This window comes from Entelurus aequoreus, linkage group LG12 (assembly GCF_033978785.1).
Source record: "Entelurus aequoreus isolate RoL-2023_Sb linkage group LG12, RoL_Eaeq_v1.1, whole genome shotgun sequence".
Taxonomy (NCBI): Eukaryota; Metazoa; Chordata; class Actinopteri; order Syngnathiformes; family Syngnathidae; genus Entelurus; species Entelurus aequoreus.
The window spans coordinates 56,977,299-56,996,885 of NC_084742.1; the positions used below are offsets into that span (position 1 = coordinate 56,977,299).

The window sequence follows — 19,587 nt, forward strand, 5'->3', positions numbered from 1 at the left end:
AACCAAGGAGGAGGAAAAACCACCATACTTATGGTGTGAAAAACCGCAAACTGTACAGGTATACATTCTCTCGGAATGGCGTCTTTCGTCACAGTCCAAGCCAGACATCAAGTTCTTCTTTTTACAATGTGGTCTTCATTAGAGTGTGGGCTCTACGGTCCGCCGGGGTGTTCCTCCGACGCGTTGTGCACCAGGTCGAGGATGATGAGGCTCATGCTGCCGATCATGACCAGGAAGCCCAACAGCAGGAAGGCGGTTGCCTGGACGCAGGACGAAATATTTGCTTTTAGCCCCTGCTGTGGCGGCAGCTTCAAAACAACGAAGAAAAGACGTACCCCGATCTTCTGCACGGACTTCATGGACTCCTTCTTGACCAGTTTGATGTAGAACGCCGAGGGCAAGATGAAGATCAGCATGGCGGCAGCAGATGCGCCTGCGCGGAAGAAGGTTTTGTTTAGGGATGCAAACGGCAAACTCGACTTTGTCACCATGGCGACACTCACCGATGAAGCCGAAGATGTCCCGAATGGTCGGGACGAAGATGACCAGGACGTTGGTGCTGGCCAGCAGGACCACCGTGATGATGGTGTGGCGGATCCAGCTGAAGGTGGAGGAGGTGCACAGGAGCTGGTTGACGGAGGTACGGATCTACGGGAGGAGGGACGCGTTAATGGCGGGTTCTGAATCCTACACGTTTACTTAAAGCGCCGACACTTACAGGGAAGAGAACCACGGGGACGGTGAGGGTGACGGCGGTGAGGACAGCCAGGCGGACGACCAGGAGGAGGACGTCGAACTTGTAGATCGTGGAGTAGGTGTGCAGCAGCTCGGGCTCCACGTGCACTGTGGAGTGGAAATATTCATGTTCACAAAAGGAAAACAACACAATAAAAGGCAAGAATAAGATAGTGATGTTTCCCACATGTTTACAGAATCTGCCACTAAATACTCAAAAAAAAAAAAATATAGATATATATATTTTATGTTGTATTATAAAAACACAATATACATTAATACTGGTTGCACTTTTGCTGTCATTTATACACAATATTGTACTACAAATCCCAGAATGCACTGCGCTTCGTAGCTTTTTTGAAGTGACAGCACTTTTGCCGTCATTTATTTAAAACACTATAATGTACTACAATTCCCAGCATGCACTGCGCTACATAGCTTTTTAGAACGCAGCTTCTCCTTGACGACCGTATGGTCCCTCGGGTCGCCCGTTTCAACCAAGTTTAAAAGGTACAAGTCAGCGTTACAATATTTACATTCACGCACGTTTGAAACGCCTTTTTCACCGATTTCGTGGTCAAAAAGCGCGGGTTAACTTGCCTAGGTAGACGCCGTTAGCTTAGCTCCTTACTACGGAAGGACTTTTAGGCACAACATGTAAATATTCTTGATTTAAAAAATACCAACAGGAATAAGATAGTGATGTTTCGAACGTGTTTACAATTTCACATTCAAACGTCCTAAAATGTGCGGGAAGAATCTGCCACTAAATACACTCCAAAAGGTAACTACAACTCCCAGAATGCACTGCGCTGCATAGTTTTTTAGAACGAGGCTGCTCCCTGGCGACCGTATCCTCCCTCATTTCAATCAAGTTGAAAAGGTAATTTCTCGACACGAGTCAGCGTTACAATATTTACATTCACGCACGTTTCTAACGCCTTTTCACCGATTTCGTGGTCAAAAAACGCCGGATAACTCGCCTAGCTAGATGTCGTTAGCTCAGCTCCTTACTATGGAAGTCCTTTCAGGCACAACATGATTGTATTGTAAATATTAATGTTAAAAACCACATTAAAAGAAAATAATAAGATAGTGATGTTTCGAACGTGTTTACAGTTTCACACTCACATGTCCCCAATAAGAGTGTAAATATTTTGCCGCTAAATACACAGCAAATATTGTACTACAAATATTGTACTACAAATCCCAGAATACATTGCGCGCCGTAGCTTTTTAGAAGGCGACTGCTCCCTGGGCCTTACGACAGTATGGTCCCTCGTTGTCGACGTCGCCCGTTTCAATTAAGTTGAAAAGGTAATTTCACGACACGAGTCAGCGTTGCAATATTTACATTCACGCACGTTTAAAACTCACTTTTCACCGATTTCATGGTCAAAAAAGGCGGGTTAACTCGCCTAGCTAGACGTCGTTAGCTTAGCTCCTTACTACGGAAGGCCTTTTAGGCACAACATGATTGTATTGTAAATATTAATGTTAAAAACAACACAATAAAAGACAAGAATAAGATAGTGATGTTTCGAACGTGTTTAGTTTCACATTCAAACGTCCTAAAATGAGCGGGAAGAATATGCCACTAAATACACTCCAAAATGTTTACTGTAAATCCCAGAATGCACTGCGCTGCATAGTTTTTTTTAGAACGAGACTGCTCCCTGGCGACCGTATCCTCCCTCATTTCAATAAAGTTTAAAAGGTAATTTCTTGACACGTCAGCGTTACAATACATACAATACAATACATTCACGCACGTTTGAAACGCTTTTTCATCGATTTTGTGGTAAAAGTAAGACGGGTTAACTCGCCTAGCTAGGCGTCGTCAGCTTAGCTCCTTACTATGGAAGTCCTTTTCTTTTAGGCACAACATTATTGTATTGTAAATATACATGTTAAAAAAAACAACACAATAAAAGACAAGAATAAGATAGTTATGTTTTGAACGTGTTTAGTTTCACATTCAAACGTCCTCAAATGAGCGAGAAGAATCTGGCACTAAAATTACTCTCCAAAAATGTTACTACAAATCCCAGAATGCACTGCGCTGCATAGCTTTTTAGAACGAGGCTGCTCCCTGGCGGCGTATCATCCCTCATTTCAATCAAGTTTAAAAGGTAATTTCTCGACACGAGTCAGCGTTACAATATTTACATTCACGCACGTTTCTGCCTTTTCACCGATTTCGTGGTCAAAAAAGGCGGGTTAACTCGCCCAGCTAGACGTCGTTAGCTTAGCTCCTTGCTACGGAAGGCCTTTTAGGCACAACATGATTGTATTGTAAATATTCATGTTAAAAACAACACAATAAAAGACAAGAATAAGATAGTGATGTTTCGAACGTGTTTACAGTTTCACATTCAAACTTCCTTAAATGAGCGGGAAGAATCAGCCACTAAATGCACTCCATAATTGTTACTACAAATCCCAGAATGCACTGCGCTGGATAGCTTTTTAGAACGAGGCTGCTCCCTGGCGACCATATCCTCCCTCATTTCAATCAAGTTTAAAAGGTAATTTCACGACACGAGTCAGCGATACAGTATTTACATTCACGCACGTTTAAAACTCATTTTTCACCGATTTCGTGGTTTAAAAAAAAAACGCGGGTTAACTTGCCCTAGCTAGAAGTCGTCAGCTTAGCTCCTTTTAGGCACACAGGAGTTATAAGTCGGTGCAAAATGTTTCCTTATTACCCGCTTCATTAGAAAAAGATATATCGTGTAACTGAAGGTTAGTAAGTAGAGGAAGGCTCAGCATAAATGATAGACTGCAACAAAAGCATTGAAAGGAACTTTTCCGTTTTAAAAATCGTCACGTGGCATCTCGTCATAGCACTTCCTGTCAACTCACACACTTCCGGCTTCACAATAATGGCACAACATCGCTTCTTTCCTTATATTTGTGTGTTACAATTTATTGTTAATGTATTCAACACATGAATGTCATGTTTTTTATTGTTACATTTACTGTATGTATTATACTGTTACTGAAATACATTTTTGGAAAAAAAAAAATAGCACGATACGTCACCTCCGGTCCAACTGCTCAAACAAAATAAAAAAAATATCTTACAAAAGTTTTGCATTTCATTATAAATTAACAATATTAAAGAAGTATAGTTTATTTTTTGGGATTAGAAAAGTACTGTATGCAATGTTCAAATCCAATACAATTGTTTTTCCTGGTCTGATGGTAGTATAAACACAAAAGCTTAAATATACTAAAGTTGTCAAATAATATCCATAAAAAAAGAGGCCAGTGGCCAACTGTAGACACTACATTTGCAAGTGCATAAAGAAGTCTCACAACTGGGAATGGGTTCTCATTGTTGACTTCAAAGAAGCCTTCAAAAGGCACATAAATCCCACAGGAAGGAGGCAATCTGCAGGTATTGGAGACACTCACCGTTGAAGGTCAGATAGCCGAAGAGAGCAGCCAGGAGGTACATGATAAACATGGCCAGAAAGGACACGTTGGCGACCCCTTGCATCTTCCTGCGAGAACGGCTGTGCGGGGGAGGCAATGGAGATGTTTAAATAAAATGTCTGTGAAGGTCAGATAAGGGAGCGCAGCTGTGCTGTTGGAACTCAATAGTGAAAGCAACTCACTCTTTGAGTTCCTCGTACATGGGGAGGATGGCAGGGTGGCACACGAAGGCGAAGGTCAGGATGGGAACGGCGTAAACCGTCTAAAAGGAAGAAGCAGAAGACTGACGATTAGGGCTGTGAATCTTTGGGAACCACATGATTCCATTGTTGGAGGCAACGATTCGATTCAGAACTGATTCTCGATTCAAACTGACTTTTGATTCATAATCAATACTTCTTTAATAACATTGAATGCCAGTTCTATGATTGACTACATTTCTCCATAAAATAGACAAACAGCTCTGATAAATGTTTATATTACCTAACAATAAACTGATTTTGTTAATAATAAAAAACATATATACAGTATATACACACACACACCATATATATATATATATATATGAGTGTGTGTGTGTATGATATGTATGTGTATATGAATATGTGCTTGTGCGTATATGTATATATGGGTGTGTATATATATATGTATGTATGTGTGTATATACGTGTGTGCGTATATGTATGTATATATGTATGTTTGTGTGTGTGTATATATGTATGTATATGTGTGTGTATATATGTATGTAAAAATGTGTGTATATATGTGAATGTATGTATGTGTATAAACAATTTGTTTTTTAAATAGATTTTTGATTTGTTTTAATCGATTAAGAATCGTTACAAATAAAAATGGCAATTCGATCGATAATCAATTTTTTTGACATTCCTAATAAATTTGTGTTTTTTTATTTTCCTCGCCCAGACGTGGTTGCACGTCGCTGATCTTTACCTGAGAGTTGAAGACAAAGTATTTGGGCGTGCAGACGTCGTTGTAGTCCTTGGCGGTGGCGTTGTTGGGGGACAAAGTGGCGTTGAGGAGTTTACTGAACGTCTCATTCCCAGCGTGGACGTCTTCAGGAAGAGGACACGGGATCTGGAACTTCTTGATGATCACCTGTGGGACCAAAGCATTGCTTTGTGACCACGCTGGAAAGAAATTCAGCAGGTACTGCACAGTTTGCAGTTTAAGACGCTTGTTTGTGGAAATTCCCAGAATCGTCATCTGGGAATAAAATCCCACTGCAATCCAAATGTTTTATGATGCTCCCTTCTAGCATCTCCTGCAAACATGTCCAAGTGTGTAGATAGATAGATAGTACTTTATTGATTCCTTCAGGAGAGTTTCCACAGGAAAATTAAAACTCCAGCAGCAGTGTACAGAATTGAGATCGAATTTAAAAAGTAAATAATGGGGGTATAAATTTGAAACAAAATAGAAAAATATTACAATAAGAATAAAAAGAAAAAGCAACAATATGTGTATGTTGCAAACTCACCACGATCAGGAAGAACACCATGCAGAGGAGGGACAGACCGCTTGTGTAACCAAGGTAACCTGATGAGGGGAACATAAATCATTCATCTAATCCTGTCTGTAGAAGGTTCCTTTTCTTCTGACTGGTCGACATTTAAACACAATGCTTACCCAAATTCCTGAGGAGCGAGAGTGGCAGAATAATGACTAATGAGACAAGCAGGACCAGGTAATCGCCGTTGGTGTACCATTCCCTGCAAAACATAACACAACATGCCTTTTATAGAACGTAACTGACATCTTGACACTGTCACAGAGCTGGGCAATACGGCTGAAAACTGTACCACCGTATAAGTGGTTTAAATCGGCCCATATCGAGGATTAGTGATATTTTTGTGACCTATGCAGCAGGAGCAAATAAGTTTTATTTCAAATGTAACTTCCTCTGATTATAATCCACTCAGCTCTCAAGGCAGAAAGGAAATGTCAACACAAGCATGGAAAACACTCAATGTCAACAAAATATATCTATTTGTTTATCTATCTATTCATCAATTTTTTTGTTGATCTATTTATATTCATTCATTCATTTATCTATTTATTGATCCATTTAAATTTATTTTTAATTAATCTATTTTTGTATATCTATTTTATTTATTTTTTGTTGATCTATTTCTTGGTTTATCTATCTATATATCTAGTTCTTTATTTTTGTTTATATATTTATCTATTTCTCTTTCTTTATTTCTATATTTATTTATTTAACTTTTTAAAAATATATTTACCCATACAAGCCACTGTATGGTATAATAAATACATATTTATGTATTTGTTTATCCATCTATTTATCAATTTTTTTGGGCATCAATTTATTTCTTTGTTCATGTATTTATTTAGCTATTTATTGATCCATTTTTAAAATGTGTTTTTTAATTCATTTATTTTTGTACATTTATTTTCTTATTGATTTATTTATTGGTTTATTTATATACCTAGTTCTTTATTATTTTGTTTATATATTTATGTATTTATCTATTTCTATCTTTCTATATTTATTTATTTTTAAAAATGTATTCACCCATACAAGCCACTGTATGAGTTAATGTTCTGATGGTCAAAATTGGTGAATAAAATAAGCTGAGACAACTTGAAAAAATTATTCAAATCTGAGGTAACTTTATGAAGACAATTTTATGTAATTTAATAAAAACAGGCAGCCTGTTGACTATATTTCAGCATTGCGGTCACCAAGATGGAGCCTCGTTTTTTCTTCAAGCGTGAATAAAAACACTAATACTGGCACCTTTTGAAATGTACCAACTTATTAATATATATATTCATTATTATGTCTTTTTGAAATATTCAACTTCACTTATTAAAAAGGCACATTTAAACTTCCTCTGCCTTCAGAATAATTGCGTGTCATGCTCTAATTCTAGCAGTCCAAGTCTGGTTTTCTGTGACGTTTAAATGTTTTTGGATTTGTCTCTCAGTCAGCATAATGGTGGCTCATTTGTTTTTAATGTCAGCTCGTTCCTTTTGATGTGTGCAGCTTCACATGCCACACGCTCGTCAGCACCAAGGGAGAAAAAAACAGCCCGAAACCGCAAGAAGGCGTCGCTCGCAGAAAAAATGCCAAGAACAGAAGTTGCGGTGAGAAGAAGCGGCGGTCGAGCTTTGAGCGGCGGTCGAGCTTTGAGCGTGATGTGAGGCAAGGTCGCAGTGAGTGAGCTGATACCACACACACACACACACACACACACACACACACACACACACGGTCTATCTCGATGCGGCACCAGCTGCAGACGACAAGGGCCTTTTGAAGGACCCCTTGGACTAATATCCATCCATCCATTTTCTACCGCTTGTCCCTTTTGGGGTCGTGGGGGGTGCTAGAGCTTATCTCAGCTGCATTCGGGCGGAAGGCGGGGGGCACCCTGGACAAGTCGCCACCTCATCACAGGACCAACACACACACATATATATATATATATATATACTGTATATAACAAGCGGTAGAAAATGTATGGATGGATGTGTGTAGTTTACTACCATATGCATATTTGTGTGTAGTTTACTACTGTATGCGTGTTTGCGTGTAGTTGACTATTGTATGTGTGTAGTTTACTACTGTATGTGTGTAGTTGACTACTGTATGCATGTTTGCGTGTAGTTGACTATTGTATGTGTGTAGTTTACTACTGTATGCATGTTTGCGTGTAGATGACTACTGTATGCGTGTAGGTGACTACTGTATGCATGTTTGCGTGTAGTTGACTACTGTATGCGTGTAGTTGACTACTGTATGCATGTTTACGTGTAGTTGACTACTGTATGTGTGTAGTTGACTACTGTATGCAATTTTGTGTGTAGTTGACTACTGTATGCATGTAGTTGACTACTGTATGCATGTTTGCATGTAGTTGTTGACTACTGTATGCATGTAGTTGACTACTGTATGCATGTTTGTGTGTAGTTGACTACTGTATGTGTGTAGTTGACTACTGTATGCATGTTTGCATGTAGTTGAGTACTGTATGCGTGTAGTTGAGTACTGTATGCGTGTAGTTGACTGCATGTTTGCATGTAGTTGACTACTGTATGCGTGTAGTTGAGTACTGTATGCGTGTAGTTGACTGCATGTTTGCATGTAGTTGACTACTGTATGCATGTTTGCGTGTAGTTGACTATTGTATGCGTGTAGATGTCTACTGTATGCGTGTAGTTGACTGCATGTTTGCATGTAGTTGACTACTGTATGCATGTGGTTGACTACTGTATGCGTGTAGGTGACTACTGTATGCGTGTAGTTGACTGCATGTTTGCATGTAGTTGACTACTGTATGCATGTGGTTGACTACTGTATGCGTGTAGGTGACTACTGTATGCGTGTAGTTGACTACTGTATGCGTGTAGTTGACTACTGTATGCATGTTTGTGTGTAGTTGACTACTGTATGCGTGTAGTTGACTACTGTATGCATGTTTGCGTGTAGTTGACTACTGTATGCGTGTAGTTGACTGCATGTTTGCATGTAGTTTACTACTGTATGCATGTAGTTGACTACTGTATGCGTGTAGTTGACTACTGTTTGCATGTAGTTGACTACTGTATGCGTGTAGTTGACTGCATGTTTGCATGTAGTTGACTACTGTATGCGTGGAGTTGACTACTGTATGCGTGTAGTTGACTGCATGTTTGCATGTAGTTGACTACTGTATGCATGTAGTTGGCTACTGTATGCATGTTTGCGTGTAGTTGACTATTGTATGCGTGTAGATGACTACTGTATGCGTGTAGTTGACTGCATGTTTGCGTGTAGTTGACTACTGTATGCATGTGGTTGACTACTGTATGCGTGTAGGTGACTACTGTATGCGTGTGGTTGACTACTGTATGCATGTAGTTGACTACTGTATGCATGTTTGCATGTAGTTGACTACTGTATGCATGTTTGCATGTAGTTGACTACTGTATGCATGTTTGTGTGTAGTTGACTACTGTATGCGTGTAGTTGACTACTGTATGCATGTTTGCGTGTAGTTGACTACTGTATGTGTGTAGTTTACTACTGTATGCATGTTTGCATGTAGTTGACTACTGTATGCATGTTTGCGTGTAGTTGACTACTGTATGCGTGTAGATGACTACTGTATGCGTGTAGTTGACTGCATGTTTGCATGTAGTTGACTACTGTATGCATGTGGTTGACTACTGTATGCGTGTAGTTGACTACTGTATGCATGTTTGCGTGTAGTTGACTACTGTATGTGTGTAGTTTACTACTCTATGCATGTTTGCATGTAGTTGACTACTGTATGCATGTTTGCGTGTAGTTGACTACTGTATGCGTGTAGATGACTACTGTATGCGTGTAGTTGACTGCATGTTTGCATGTAGTTGACTACTGTATGCATGTAGTTGACTACTGTATGCATGTTTGCGTGTAGTTGACTATTGTATGCGTGTAGATGACTACTGTATGCGTGTAGTTGACTGCATGTTTGCATGTAGTTGACTACTGTATGCATGTGGTTGACTACTGTATGCGTGTAGGTGACTACTGTATGTGTGTGGTTGACTACTGTATGCATGTAGTTGACTACTGTATGCATGTTTGTGTGTAGTTGACTACTGTATGCGTGTAGTTGACTACTGTATGCATGTTTGCGTGTAGTTGACTACTGTATGTGTGTAGTTTACTACTGTATGCATGTTTGCATGTAGTTGACTACTGTATGCATGTTTGCATGTAGTTGACTACTGTATGCATGTTTGCGTGTAGTTGACTACTGTATGCGTGTAGTTGACTACTGTATGCATGTTTGCGTGTAGTTGACTACTGTATGCGTGTAGTTGACTGCATGTTTGCATGTAGTTTACTACTGTATGCGTGTAGTTGACTACTGTATGCGTGTAGTTGACTACTGTTTGCGTGTAGTTGACTACTGTATGCGTGTAGTTGACTGCATGTTTGCGTGTAGTTGACTACTGTATGCGTGTAGTGGACTACTGTATGCGTGTAGTTGACTACTGTATGCATGTAGTTGACTGCATGTTTGCATGTAGTTGACTACTGTATGCGTGTAGTTGACTGCATGTTTGCATGTAGTGGACTACTGTATGCGTGTAGTGGACTACTGTATGCGTGTAGTTGACTACTGTATGCATGTAGTTGACTGCATGTTTGCGTGTAGTTGACTACTGTATGCGTGTAGTGGACTACTGTATGCGTGTAGTTGACTACTGTATGCGTGTAGTGGACTACTGTATGCGTGTAGTTGACTACTGTATGCATATTTGCGTGTAGTTGACTACTGTATGCATATTTGCATGTAATTGACTACTGTATGCGTGTAGTTGACTACAGGAGACGGGGGGATGATTTGAAAAAAACAGGTGCCAGTTACTCACCCATTAGTTTCCACAAAAGCCTGGATGACAATGGGCAGCTCGTACTTGACGATGTAGAGGTAGCTTGACATGGCTGAAAGAGGGCAAAAAAATAAAGTGAGCAGGTTTTATCCCCAAGAGTGAGGCTTCCACAACTCATGAAATATTTGCTAAGGGGCCCAGTTGCTCCAGGGTATGAAATAAAAAGAGTGACTCAGGTCATGTTTTCATTGCGTACACAGAGTGATGGTGTGTTTATTCCAGCACTCACCTCCGATGTTCTGCATGGTGATGGAGCAGGACGCCGCCAGTTTTCCAGGCAGCCCGAAGGCTTTGTAACCCAGCTGCTCGTACACCAGCGCGCCTTTTCCAAAAAATAATTAAACATATTAAAATCTAGCAATATTTGGTCGCATCGTTAAAAAACAACAACAACAAAAAGACAGACTCACCTCCTTCGTTGGCCGTCTTTAGTAGCAAATGCACAGAATATAAAGAGAAGATGGCGACGGATACAAGGAGGATCCTGGAAACAAAATGTAATCACTGTTATTTTACAGAAATAAAGGATTCGGGTCAGTCAGTCAGTCGTGTTTGAAGAAAGTATGGCCAACTCGGTTTTAGGCGGCCTAAATGATTGTTCAAAAAGCCCTCATGTGACTGCAGGGCGCCATGTTTGCGTCCAACTTTGAGCTGGGGATATACGTGCACTGCACTTCTTCATTCCGCATCGCTTTTAATTGAAGAGGTTTTTTGTTGCGTAAACATGCCCATCCATACACACTTGACATACTGTTTTTTGTTATTATGTTTTATTGATTTTCATGACTACAAACATAATCATATGGGGCATGGGGGCGGTATAGCTCGGTTGGTAGAGCGGCCGTGTCAGCAACTTGAGGGTTGCAGGTTCGATCCCCGCTTCCGCCATCCTAGTCACTGCCGTTGTGTCCTTGGGCAAGACACTTTACCCACCTGCTCCCAGTGCCACCCACACTGGTTTAAATGTAACTTAGATATTGGGTTTCACAATGTAAAGCGCTTTGAGTCACTTGAGAAAAAGCGCTATATAAATGTAATTCAATTCAATCAATTCAATTCAATATCAACAGTCAGTTAGGTAACACAGCAAAAATCAAATACAGAAATATATAAATATTAAATATATATATGGATATAGAGTACAGACTAGGGCTGAACGATTTATCGTTTTCAGATCGAAATTGCGATTTCAGAAGTCTCAATCTTGAGATCGTGAAGGCTTCGGTTTTAGACGAACGTTATTTAGCTCTCCTGGCTGACATGTCTGTTGTGTATATGCAGCCTGCTCGTGCTACTCTCATGCCTTGTCAAACTCACCAATCAGAAGTGGTAAACTACTTGTGAGCAGGGCATGCCGTCACGCTAACCAATCAGAGGCGGCCATTGACGAGGCTACCGCGTACACGCCCACTAACAACTTTGGTGAAGAAACAAACGTCCTGGAGGAAATGGCTGCTGCCGCCGGGTCAGAAGTGGAGGAGGATTTAGTTTTAATACAGAAGAAGAGCAGCACGTCTGTCATTTGGGACTACTTCGGTTTCGAAACTTCAGATGTGCATCAGAAACAGGTACTTTGTAAAACTTGTCGGGCCAAAGTCGCCACATCCCAAGGCAACACGACTAATTTATTCCGGCACTTGAAAAATCACCACCGGCAGTTACACGACGAATGTATGACCAAAAAGTCCGGTGAAAAGTCAACCCCGAGCGATTCAGCCCATTGTAGCAAACATACCACAATTACAGCGTCGTTTGCCAGTATAACTCCTTATGAGAAGAGCAGCCGTTCTATTGTTAACAGAATAGATGTGCAATATTTGGGTGCTGCTAAGCGGTAAATGAATGACCCACCTATTTTAATGTCTGACATATTTTTCAGAAGGGCAGAGGTTGGGTCATTTTGTTTTTGTAATAGTATTTTCTTTATTACCATTACTTTTCAATTTCACTTTAAAATATTGTTCAGGTTTCTTCCAGGGTTGAATAAAGTACTTGAATTGCTGCTATAGATGTTGATAGGCTAGCTCTCTTGAGCCATAAAAGACTGACCTACCTACTTGAGTATAAGACTGTTTACATAAGGTCAGGATCCTTTTTTTCCTTTATTGAAGTTGTTGAATTTTGTTTTTCTTATTATATATTAAGCATTGCTTTTTGTGTTGGAATTGTTTTGTATTTTATTTAACTTAAACTTTTTTATTTATCTTAACATAATTAAGGTTTTTGTACTGGTTTTAGTTCTTTAGTTTTAATAACTGCTGTTGGTCAAGAACTTTGGAGAATGTACATGCATGTTTCTTAATAAATACATGTTTGAAGCAATTCTTACCTTTTAGTATTCATCCTTGCATTACATAGCATTTAATGTTTTCATGGTATATCATTTTTTGTCATGTTTTAAATCTGTTACTGTTACTGAAGCTTGATTTAAAAAGAAATCGTGAGTCAAAATCGAAATCGCAATTTCTGTCAGAAAAATCGTGATCAGATTTTTTCCTGAAATCGTTCAGCCCTAGTACAGACCAAACGTTTAGACACACCTTCTCATTCAATGCTATTTACATTGTAGATTGTCACATTAAAACTATGAATGAACACATGTGGAGTTATGTACTTAACAAAAAAAGGTGAAATAACTGATAACATGTTTTACATTCTAGTTTCTTCAAAATAGCCACCCTTTGCTCTGATTACTTTTTCGCACACTCTTGGCATTCTCTCCATGAGCTTCAAGAGGTTGTCACCTGAAATGGTTTTCACTTTTCACTTCACAGGTGGCTATTTTGAAGAAACTAGAATATAAAACATGTTTTCAGTTATTTATATCAGCTAATGAGGATTGATTTCGGTCGTTGTGTGTATCTTATCTTGCCGTCAGCAGCGTGTTATAGAGCCTGCTGCTCACTAAACACTACATGAATGCATACATTGGAGTGCATCAAACACGGCCGCAAAATTATATCGTGACAACTCAAAGCATGTTTTATTGTAGATTCATGAGCTGGAGTATGTTTCACACTTTAGACGTGTTTTTATGTTGAATTTTACGTCAGAGCGACCGCAATGCATGCACACTGGCTCGGTAGCAAACATGGCGCCTGTTGTTTAGTTGGCCATACTCTCTCTCTTTATACTGGACTCCGAGGTCAGTCATGTGCCATCCAGTGGAAGAGGATGGCATTGTTCTACCATATATCATAGATAGACAATTTGTGGTGAATGAACCCATATTTGAAGCAGAGCTCATCGGGTGTTGTTGATTCATGACGTATTTCCTCACATGCATGTGAGTCTCATGTGCTTTTTTCCTCCTGAGTGGTAAAGTGGCATTGTTCTACCATAGATCATAGATAGACAATTTGTGGTGAATGAACTCGTATTTGAAGCAGAGCTCATCGGGTGTTGTTGATTCATGGCGTATTTCCTCACATGCATGTGAGTCTCATGTGCTTTTTTCCTCCTGAGTGGTAGAGCTTGAGTCACACTGGTGGAAAGGTCTTGCGGTGTATTAATAGTGTATGAGAAAGAAGCTGTAGCCATTGCTGCCACTGTCAATCAGAACTTGTGTACTGTACGCCAGCTGCTGACTCCACAGCCATTCACGCCACTCCTTGGTGACACCGGGCACCGGAGGTGGTGACGCACGGCCCACGTCTACCTCAAGCGTCCCATTGAGCCCTATCTTCCCACCCTTTTATCTAGGGCAAACACGAAAGCGCAGCTGCTGAAATTATTTTGGCAAGGTGGTACTCACACAAAGAGGGCGATGCCAGTGTTGGCCATGGCGTAGGACAGGCCCAAGATGCCACTCCCCATGATGGCGTTGCCCAGGTTGAAGACCGACATGCCAAAGGAGGTGTTGCCCTGGTGCTGTGAAGGGACAACTCTCACAATTACTCATGTTTTTCTTCAAGTAAACCCGGGGTGTCTAAACTTTTTCATTTTGATATTTTTCTTCTCCAAAATCAATACAATATATAGATTTTTTTTAACCTTTAGGGACCAAACTTTAATTTTTCTATTCAATGCTTTTTATCTATAGGTCTACTTCGGGTCTATCTGTGGTTATAAAGTTGTTGTTTTTTATGCCCTTTTTGTCAAAACCCTGATTTTTATGGCAAAAAAACATTATGCCACATCTTCCCCAAAACATTTTTAAAGTGCAATATTTGATCTCAAGTAATTACTCAATAATTTATAAATTTCTTTTAAAAATTTTTATTATTTGAACAATGACAGTTTTGTTTAAAAAAAAAAACAAACCTTCTTGGGCATCCAAAAGGGCCCCACTCATAAAAGGGTTAAAACTAAGTCATACATTTAATTTTTAACTTTCAACACAAATCTCTAAATCCATTTCAGATTTGTGAGTTTTTTTGTTGTTGTTTTCCCTGTTTTGTGCCCTTTATTATTTTTTGTTTTTTATATGACAAAAACACAAAATATGCAATTTTTTTCCCCAAAACATGTTTTAAAATGGAATGTTTGATGTGAAGTAATTAGTCAATAATTTATAAAAACGTTTAAAAAACAACACTGTTGGGGATCCAAAAGGGCCCCACTCATACAGGTGCTAACATAAGTCATACATTTTTTTTTCTTACTTTCAAAGTCCATTAACTTCAGGTTTATCCATCGATTTTAAGTTTTTTTGTTTGTTTGTTTGTTTTAATGTCTTTTTGTCAAAGAAAACCTTGATTTATTTGTATGGCAAAAACACAAATGATGCAATATTTTACCCCAAACATGTGGAATATTTGATGTAAAGTAGTTGGAGTCTTAAATGGGCCAATATTGATTAGCGCTGATTTTAATTCATTATTGTTTAAAAACAAAAATCCCACTAAAATTCTTAGTGATCAAACACTTATAAAAGTGTTAAAAATAAGTCTTCTTCTTTTTCCTTATTTTCAATGCTTAAGTCTGTAAATCATTCTCAGATCTATCCGTTAATTATACGTTTTTTTTTCATGTTTTCTTGTTTGTTTTATGCTGTTTTTGTCAAAGAAAACCTTAATTTATTTTTATGGCAAACACGCAAATTATGCAATATTTTTTCTAAACATATTTCAAAGGAATATTTGATGTAAAGTTTGTGGGGCCTTAAGTAGTTCAATAATTAATAACATTGATTTTAATTCATACATTTTTTTGAGCAATGACAGTTTTGGAAAAAGAAAAAGTTTCAGTTAAATTCTTAGGGTTCCAAAAGAGTCCCACTCATTAAAGTGTTAAAAATAAATAAAATCATTATTTTCTTACTTTTAATGCTTAAGTCTGTAGATCAATTTTAGATCTACCCGTTGATTATAATTTTTAAAATGAATTTTTCATGTTTTTTTTATGGTTTTATGCCATTTTTGTCAAAGAAATCCTTGATTTATTCATATGCCAAACGCACAAATGATGCAATATTTTCCCCAAAAATATTTAAAAACTTACATATTCTGTGTCATACTTCTTCTTGCCAAGGTTTTGCTCCGGGAGGAAGTTTTCACTCTCCGCCTCGATGTCTGCAAATTGACTTTTTTTCCAAAGACAAGTTTGACTTTAATAGCTTAATACCGACACTCAAAACGCATGCAGTCGTTACGCCCGGAACACTTTCTCACCTATTCAGCGGGACTTTGCTGGGACACTCGGAGTAATTGTACTCATTGCTGTTGGTGCTGCTGTTGTCGTCTTCACGGGACAAACGGCTCATTTCGGTTTGCTTCATACTGGAAGGGAAAAAAAAGCTTTTGTTAAGACTCTATTGCCTACAAACAATGTGCCCTATAATCACATGTTGTTTCGCTTGGTGACAGATGCTACATAATTAACCTCATTATTATTTCATTTTAAAATGTCGATAAAAACTGCTTTGAAGAAAAAAAATAAAACACTTTAAAGAATATATACATACTGACACACTATAACAATATATATTTAGGGCATGTGACCCAACAGGGAAAAATGTTTAAAAAGCCTTTATTTATTTATAAGCGTGCACGCCCACGTCCCCCTTTCGAATAATCAATATTAGAGTGCGCGCGCCCTGCCGGATCATGTGACTTCTCGGAGGAGGGAGGGGGAGGGGGTCTTGACGCACCGGCAGTGGAAAAATACCAGACCGGCATCTGAGTGCACCCGCCATCACCTCAGCCCCGTCAACAGAACGCTCAATGACAAAAAAGCCGCAGTGTGGATTTTGCGCCACATTGGCATCGGAAAGCATGTAAGGGCGTGCCGGAATCTTTTTTTTTTTCTTTTCTTTTTTTTTTGAAGACATTACATTACCATAAGAATGTTGTCTTTCCAAAAACCCAACATTTTCATGTCCTGAGTCGATGAAAGTCCAAACAAGCCCAAGTAGCCCCGTAAAGTCTGAACCCAGACGGCTTTAATGACATCAGGCCTAATGAGCGGCATCAATGGAAACAATGGCACGTGTTGTCCCTTTATGGGCACGGCTCCCTTTTTTCCGCTCGTACCATGATGCAACGTCCCACTCTCATTAGCCCCCAAGCTCTTGACTTTTCTCTTCAAATCACGCCACGTCCAATGATTTATTCACGTGTGCCAAGGATGACCCGGGAAGACATGACGCGCTCAAATGGAACATTTTCCCTCCAAATAGGGAAGGGTTTAATGATAAAAGACAACCACAAACAAACAATGCACCCTACCTCCTATATCCACTTTTTTCTGCCTGTCAAGAACATGACATGTCGGCCTTCTTACCTTTTATGAAGACGTCTCCTTTAAAATCCCTTCTGGATCCAAAAAAAAAAGGCAAGATTCCAAAAAAAAACCAGACTCCAAAAGCTGACTGATCCTTAGAAAAAAGAACTGCGGATTAGCATAGAGGCTCTCAAACAAGACAGTAAAAAGATGATATTTGAATACACCAACTGGTGCGTAGAAATGATTTATTTATTTATTTCCCCTTGTAATATTGGACAAAAATGCTCCAAAATGCGGCGTAAGGACAAGAGTGTTCTGCTGAAGGAGGGATGTGGACTCACCCTTATAATGCATTGCATCAGCCAGGAGACGGGGAGGGTTCAGCGAGGGGGTGGGGTGTGACTGGGCGTGGCCTAGACGGGGGAGGAGGAGACATTTTACGCACGGCTGTGACGTACTTTTTGTGTACAAACAGAACATTATGTGAGGGGCGCACAGCAAAGGAATGCTGGTGTGGACTTTAGAGTGGACCTGGTGTTGGACCCCACACAAAAATGGAAAATATTCACGGCCCTTTTATGAAAACACTCAGTTATTAAACCAGGGGTGGCCACACTTTTTCTACTTTTCAATTGACCAAGTGGAGGGGATCTACCTCATTCATATATATAATTTATATTTATTTATTTATGAAAGAGACGTTTTTGTTATCAAGGTAAAGGTGTTAAATGATAATACAAGCATGTTTAACACACCTTTCTTTCATGAAGACAAGAATATAAGTTGGTGTATTACCTGATTCTGATGACTTGTATTGGTTGGAATCAGACAGTAGTGATGATAACGTCCACATTTTTAAATGGAGGAGAGAAAAAAGTCCTCCTTTCTGTCGAATACCACATGAAAGTGGTTGCTTTTTGCCATCTTATTTGTCCAGCTTCCATTCTCCTTTTTATACGCTTTACAAGAAATACAGTACAGGCCAAAAGTTTGGACACACCTTCTCCTCATTCAATGGGTTTTCTTTATTTTCATGACTATTTACATTGTAGATTGTCACATCAAAACTATGAATGAACACATGTGGAGTTATGTACTTAACAAAAAAAGGTGAAATAACTCAAAACATGTTTTGTATTCTAGTTTCTTCAAAATAGCCACCCTTTGCTCTGATTACTGCTTTGCACACTCTTGGCATTCTCTCCGTGACCTGTGAAGTGAAAACCATTTCAGGTGACTACCTCTTGAAGCTCATCGAGAGAATGCCAAGAGCGTGCAAAGCAGTAATCAGAGCAAAGGGTGGCTATTTTGAAGAAACTAGAATATAAAGCATGTTTTCAGTCATTTCACCTTTTTCTGTTAAGTACATAACTCCAGATGTGTTCATTCATAGTTTTGTTGCCTTCAGTGACAATCTACAATGTAAATAGTCATGAAAATAAAGCATTGAATGAGAAGGTGTGTCCAAACTTTTGGCCTGTATTGTACATTCATGGCAAACTCCGTAGCTTGTGTGCGCCAGCGTTCTGACTCTTATTTTTGTTAGCGCAGGCAGGGTGAAGCAACGCTTTTATTGTGAAGACAGGAACTGTGCAGTCGGTCTTTAGAGTTTTGACGGTACGGCGCGAGAGTCTGTTGAAATAAAAAGTGTTTCTCGCCTTCCTGTCGGTCGTTTTTTCTTAATAATGATCTGGCAGCAGCCAGCGTCATCTCACAAGACCCTCGGGTGCCGTGAATGTCAATCAAGTGACGAAAGGGAAGATTGATGATCGCTAATTTTTATATGTAATGGGCACCCCTGTATTACATCAATCGATCAATGTTTACTTATATAGCCCTAAATCACGTGTCTCAAAGGGCTGCACAAGCCACAACGACATCCTCGGCTCAGATCCCACATCAGGGCAAGAAAAAACTCGGGCTCGGTGCAGCAGGTAAAGGATAGCATCCTCCACACCAACGCCTGCCTGGTACGCAAACTGCAGGCTGTCCTGGGCATGTTGCACCTGTGGTCTGAGGAGGCTGAGAAAGAGCCGCTCCATCGTCTTCATTATATGAGAGGTGAGCGCCACTGGTCTGTAGTCGTTCAACTCACTGGGGCAGTTCTTTTTGGGAACTGGAACGATGCACGACGTCTTCCAGAGGGTGGGCACTCTCCCCAGCTGCAGGCTGAGGTTGAAGATCCGCTGGAGTGGTTCACCCAGTTCTGCAGCACAGGTCTTCAGGAGTCGGGGGCACACCTTGTCTGGGCCTGCTGCTTTCCTAGGCTGTAGCTTCCTCAGTTGACCTCTGACCTGGTCTGCAGAGATGACTAATGTCTGCGTAGAG

At 39.7% G+C, this 19,587-nt stretch overlaps 2 protein-coding genes across 2 annotated transcripts in view; one reads left to right on the plus strand and one right to left on the minus strand.

The window, feature by feature from the left end:
* Positions 1-17,597, minus strand: part of LOC133662364 (sodium-coupled neutral amino acid symporter 2-like) — a 17,808-nt gene extending 211 nt beyond the window's left edge. Inside the window, exons 1-16 of the mRNA XM_062066294.1 lie at positions 17,317-17,597; positions 16,206-16,313; positions 16,036-16,117; positions 14,348-14,463; positions 11,004-11,077; positions 10,823-10,915; positions 10,573-10,645; positions 5,827-5,909; positions 5,678-5,736; positions 5,131-5,295; positions 4,362-4,441; positions 4,159-4,259; positions 719-843; positions 504-648; positions 336-433; positions 1-260 (exon numbers count right to left, since the gene is read on the minus strand). The exon at positions 1-260 is cut by the window's left edge and continues 211 nt beyond it. Of these exons, the coding sequence (XP_061922278.1) occupies positions 153-260; positions 336-433; positions 504-648; positions 719-843; positions 4,159-4,259; positions 4,362-4,441; positions 5,131-5,295; positions 5,678-5,736; positions 5,827-5,909; positions 10,573-10,645; positions 10,823-10,915; positions 11,004-11,077; positions 14,348-14,463; positions 16,036-16,117; positions 16,206-16,312 (1,509 nt within the window). The 5' untranslated portion in view covers position 16,313; positions 17,317-17,597 and the 3' untranslated portion in view covers positions 1-152. The remainder of the gene's footprint in view (positions 261-335; positions 434-503; positions 649-718; positions 844-4,158; positions 4,260-4,361; positions 4,442-5,130; positions 5,296-5,677; positions 5,737-5,826; positions 5,910-10,572; positions 10,646-10,822; positions 10,916-11,003; positions 11,078-14,347; positions 14,464-16,035; positions 16,118-16,205; positions 16,314-17,316) is intronic.
* LOC133662365 (uncharacterized) overlaps positions 1,173-19,587 on the plus strand; it is a 149,611-nt gene continuing 131,196 nt past the window's right edge. The window contains exons 1-3 of the mRNA XM_062066295.1: positions 1,173-1,245; positions 5,104-5,346; positions 7,208-7,377. The gene's annotated coding sequence lies outside the window, so the exon portion shown is untranslated. The remainder of the gene's footprint in view (positions 1,246-5,103; positions 5,347-7,207; positions 7,378-19,587) is intronic.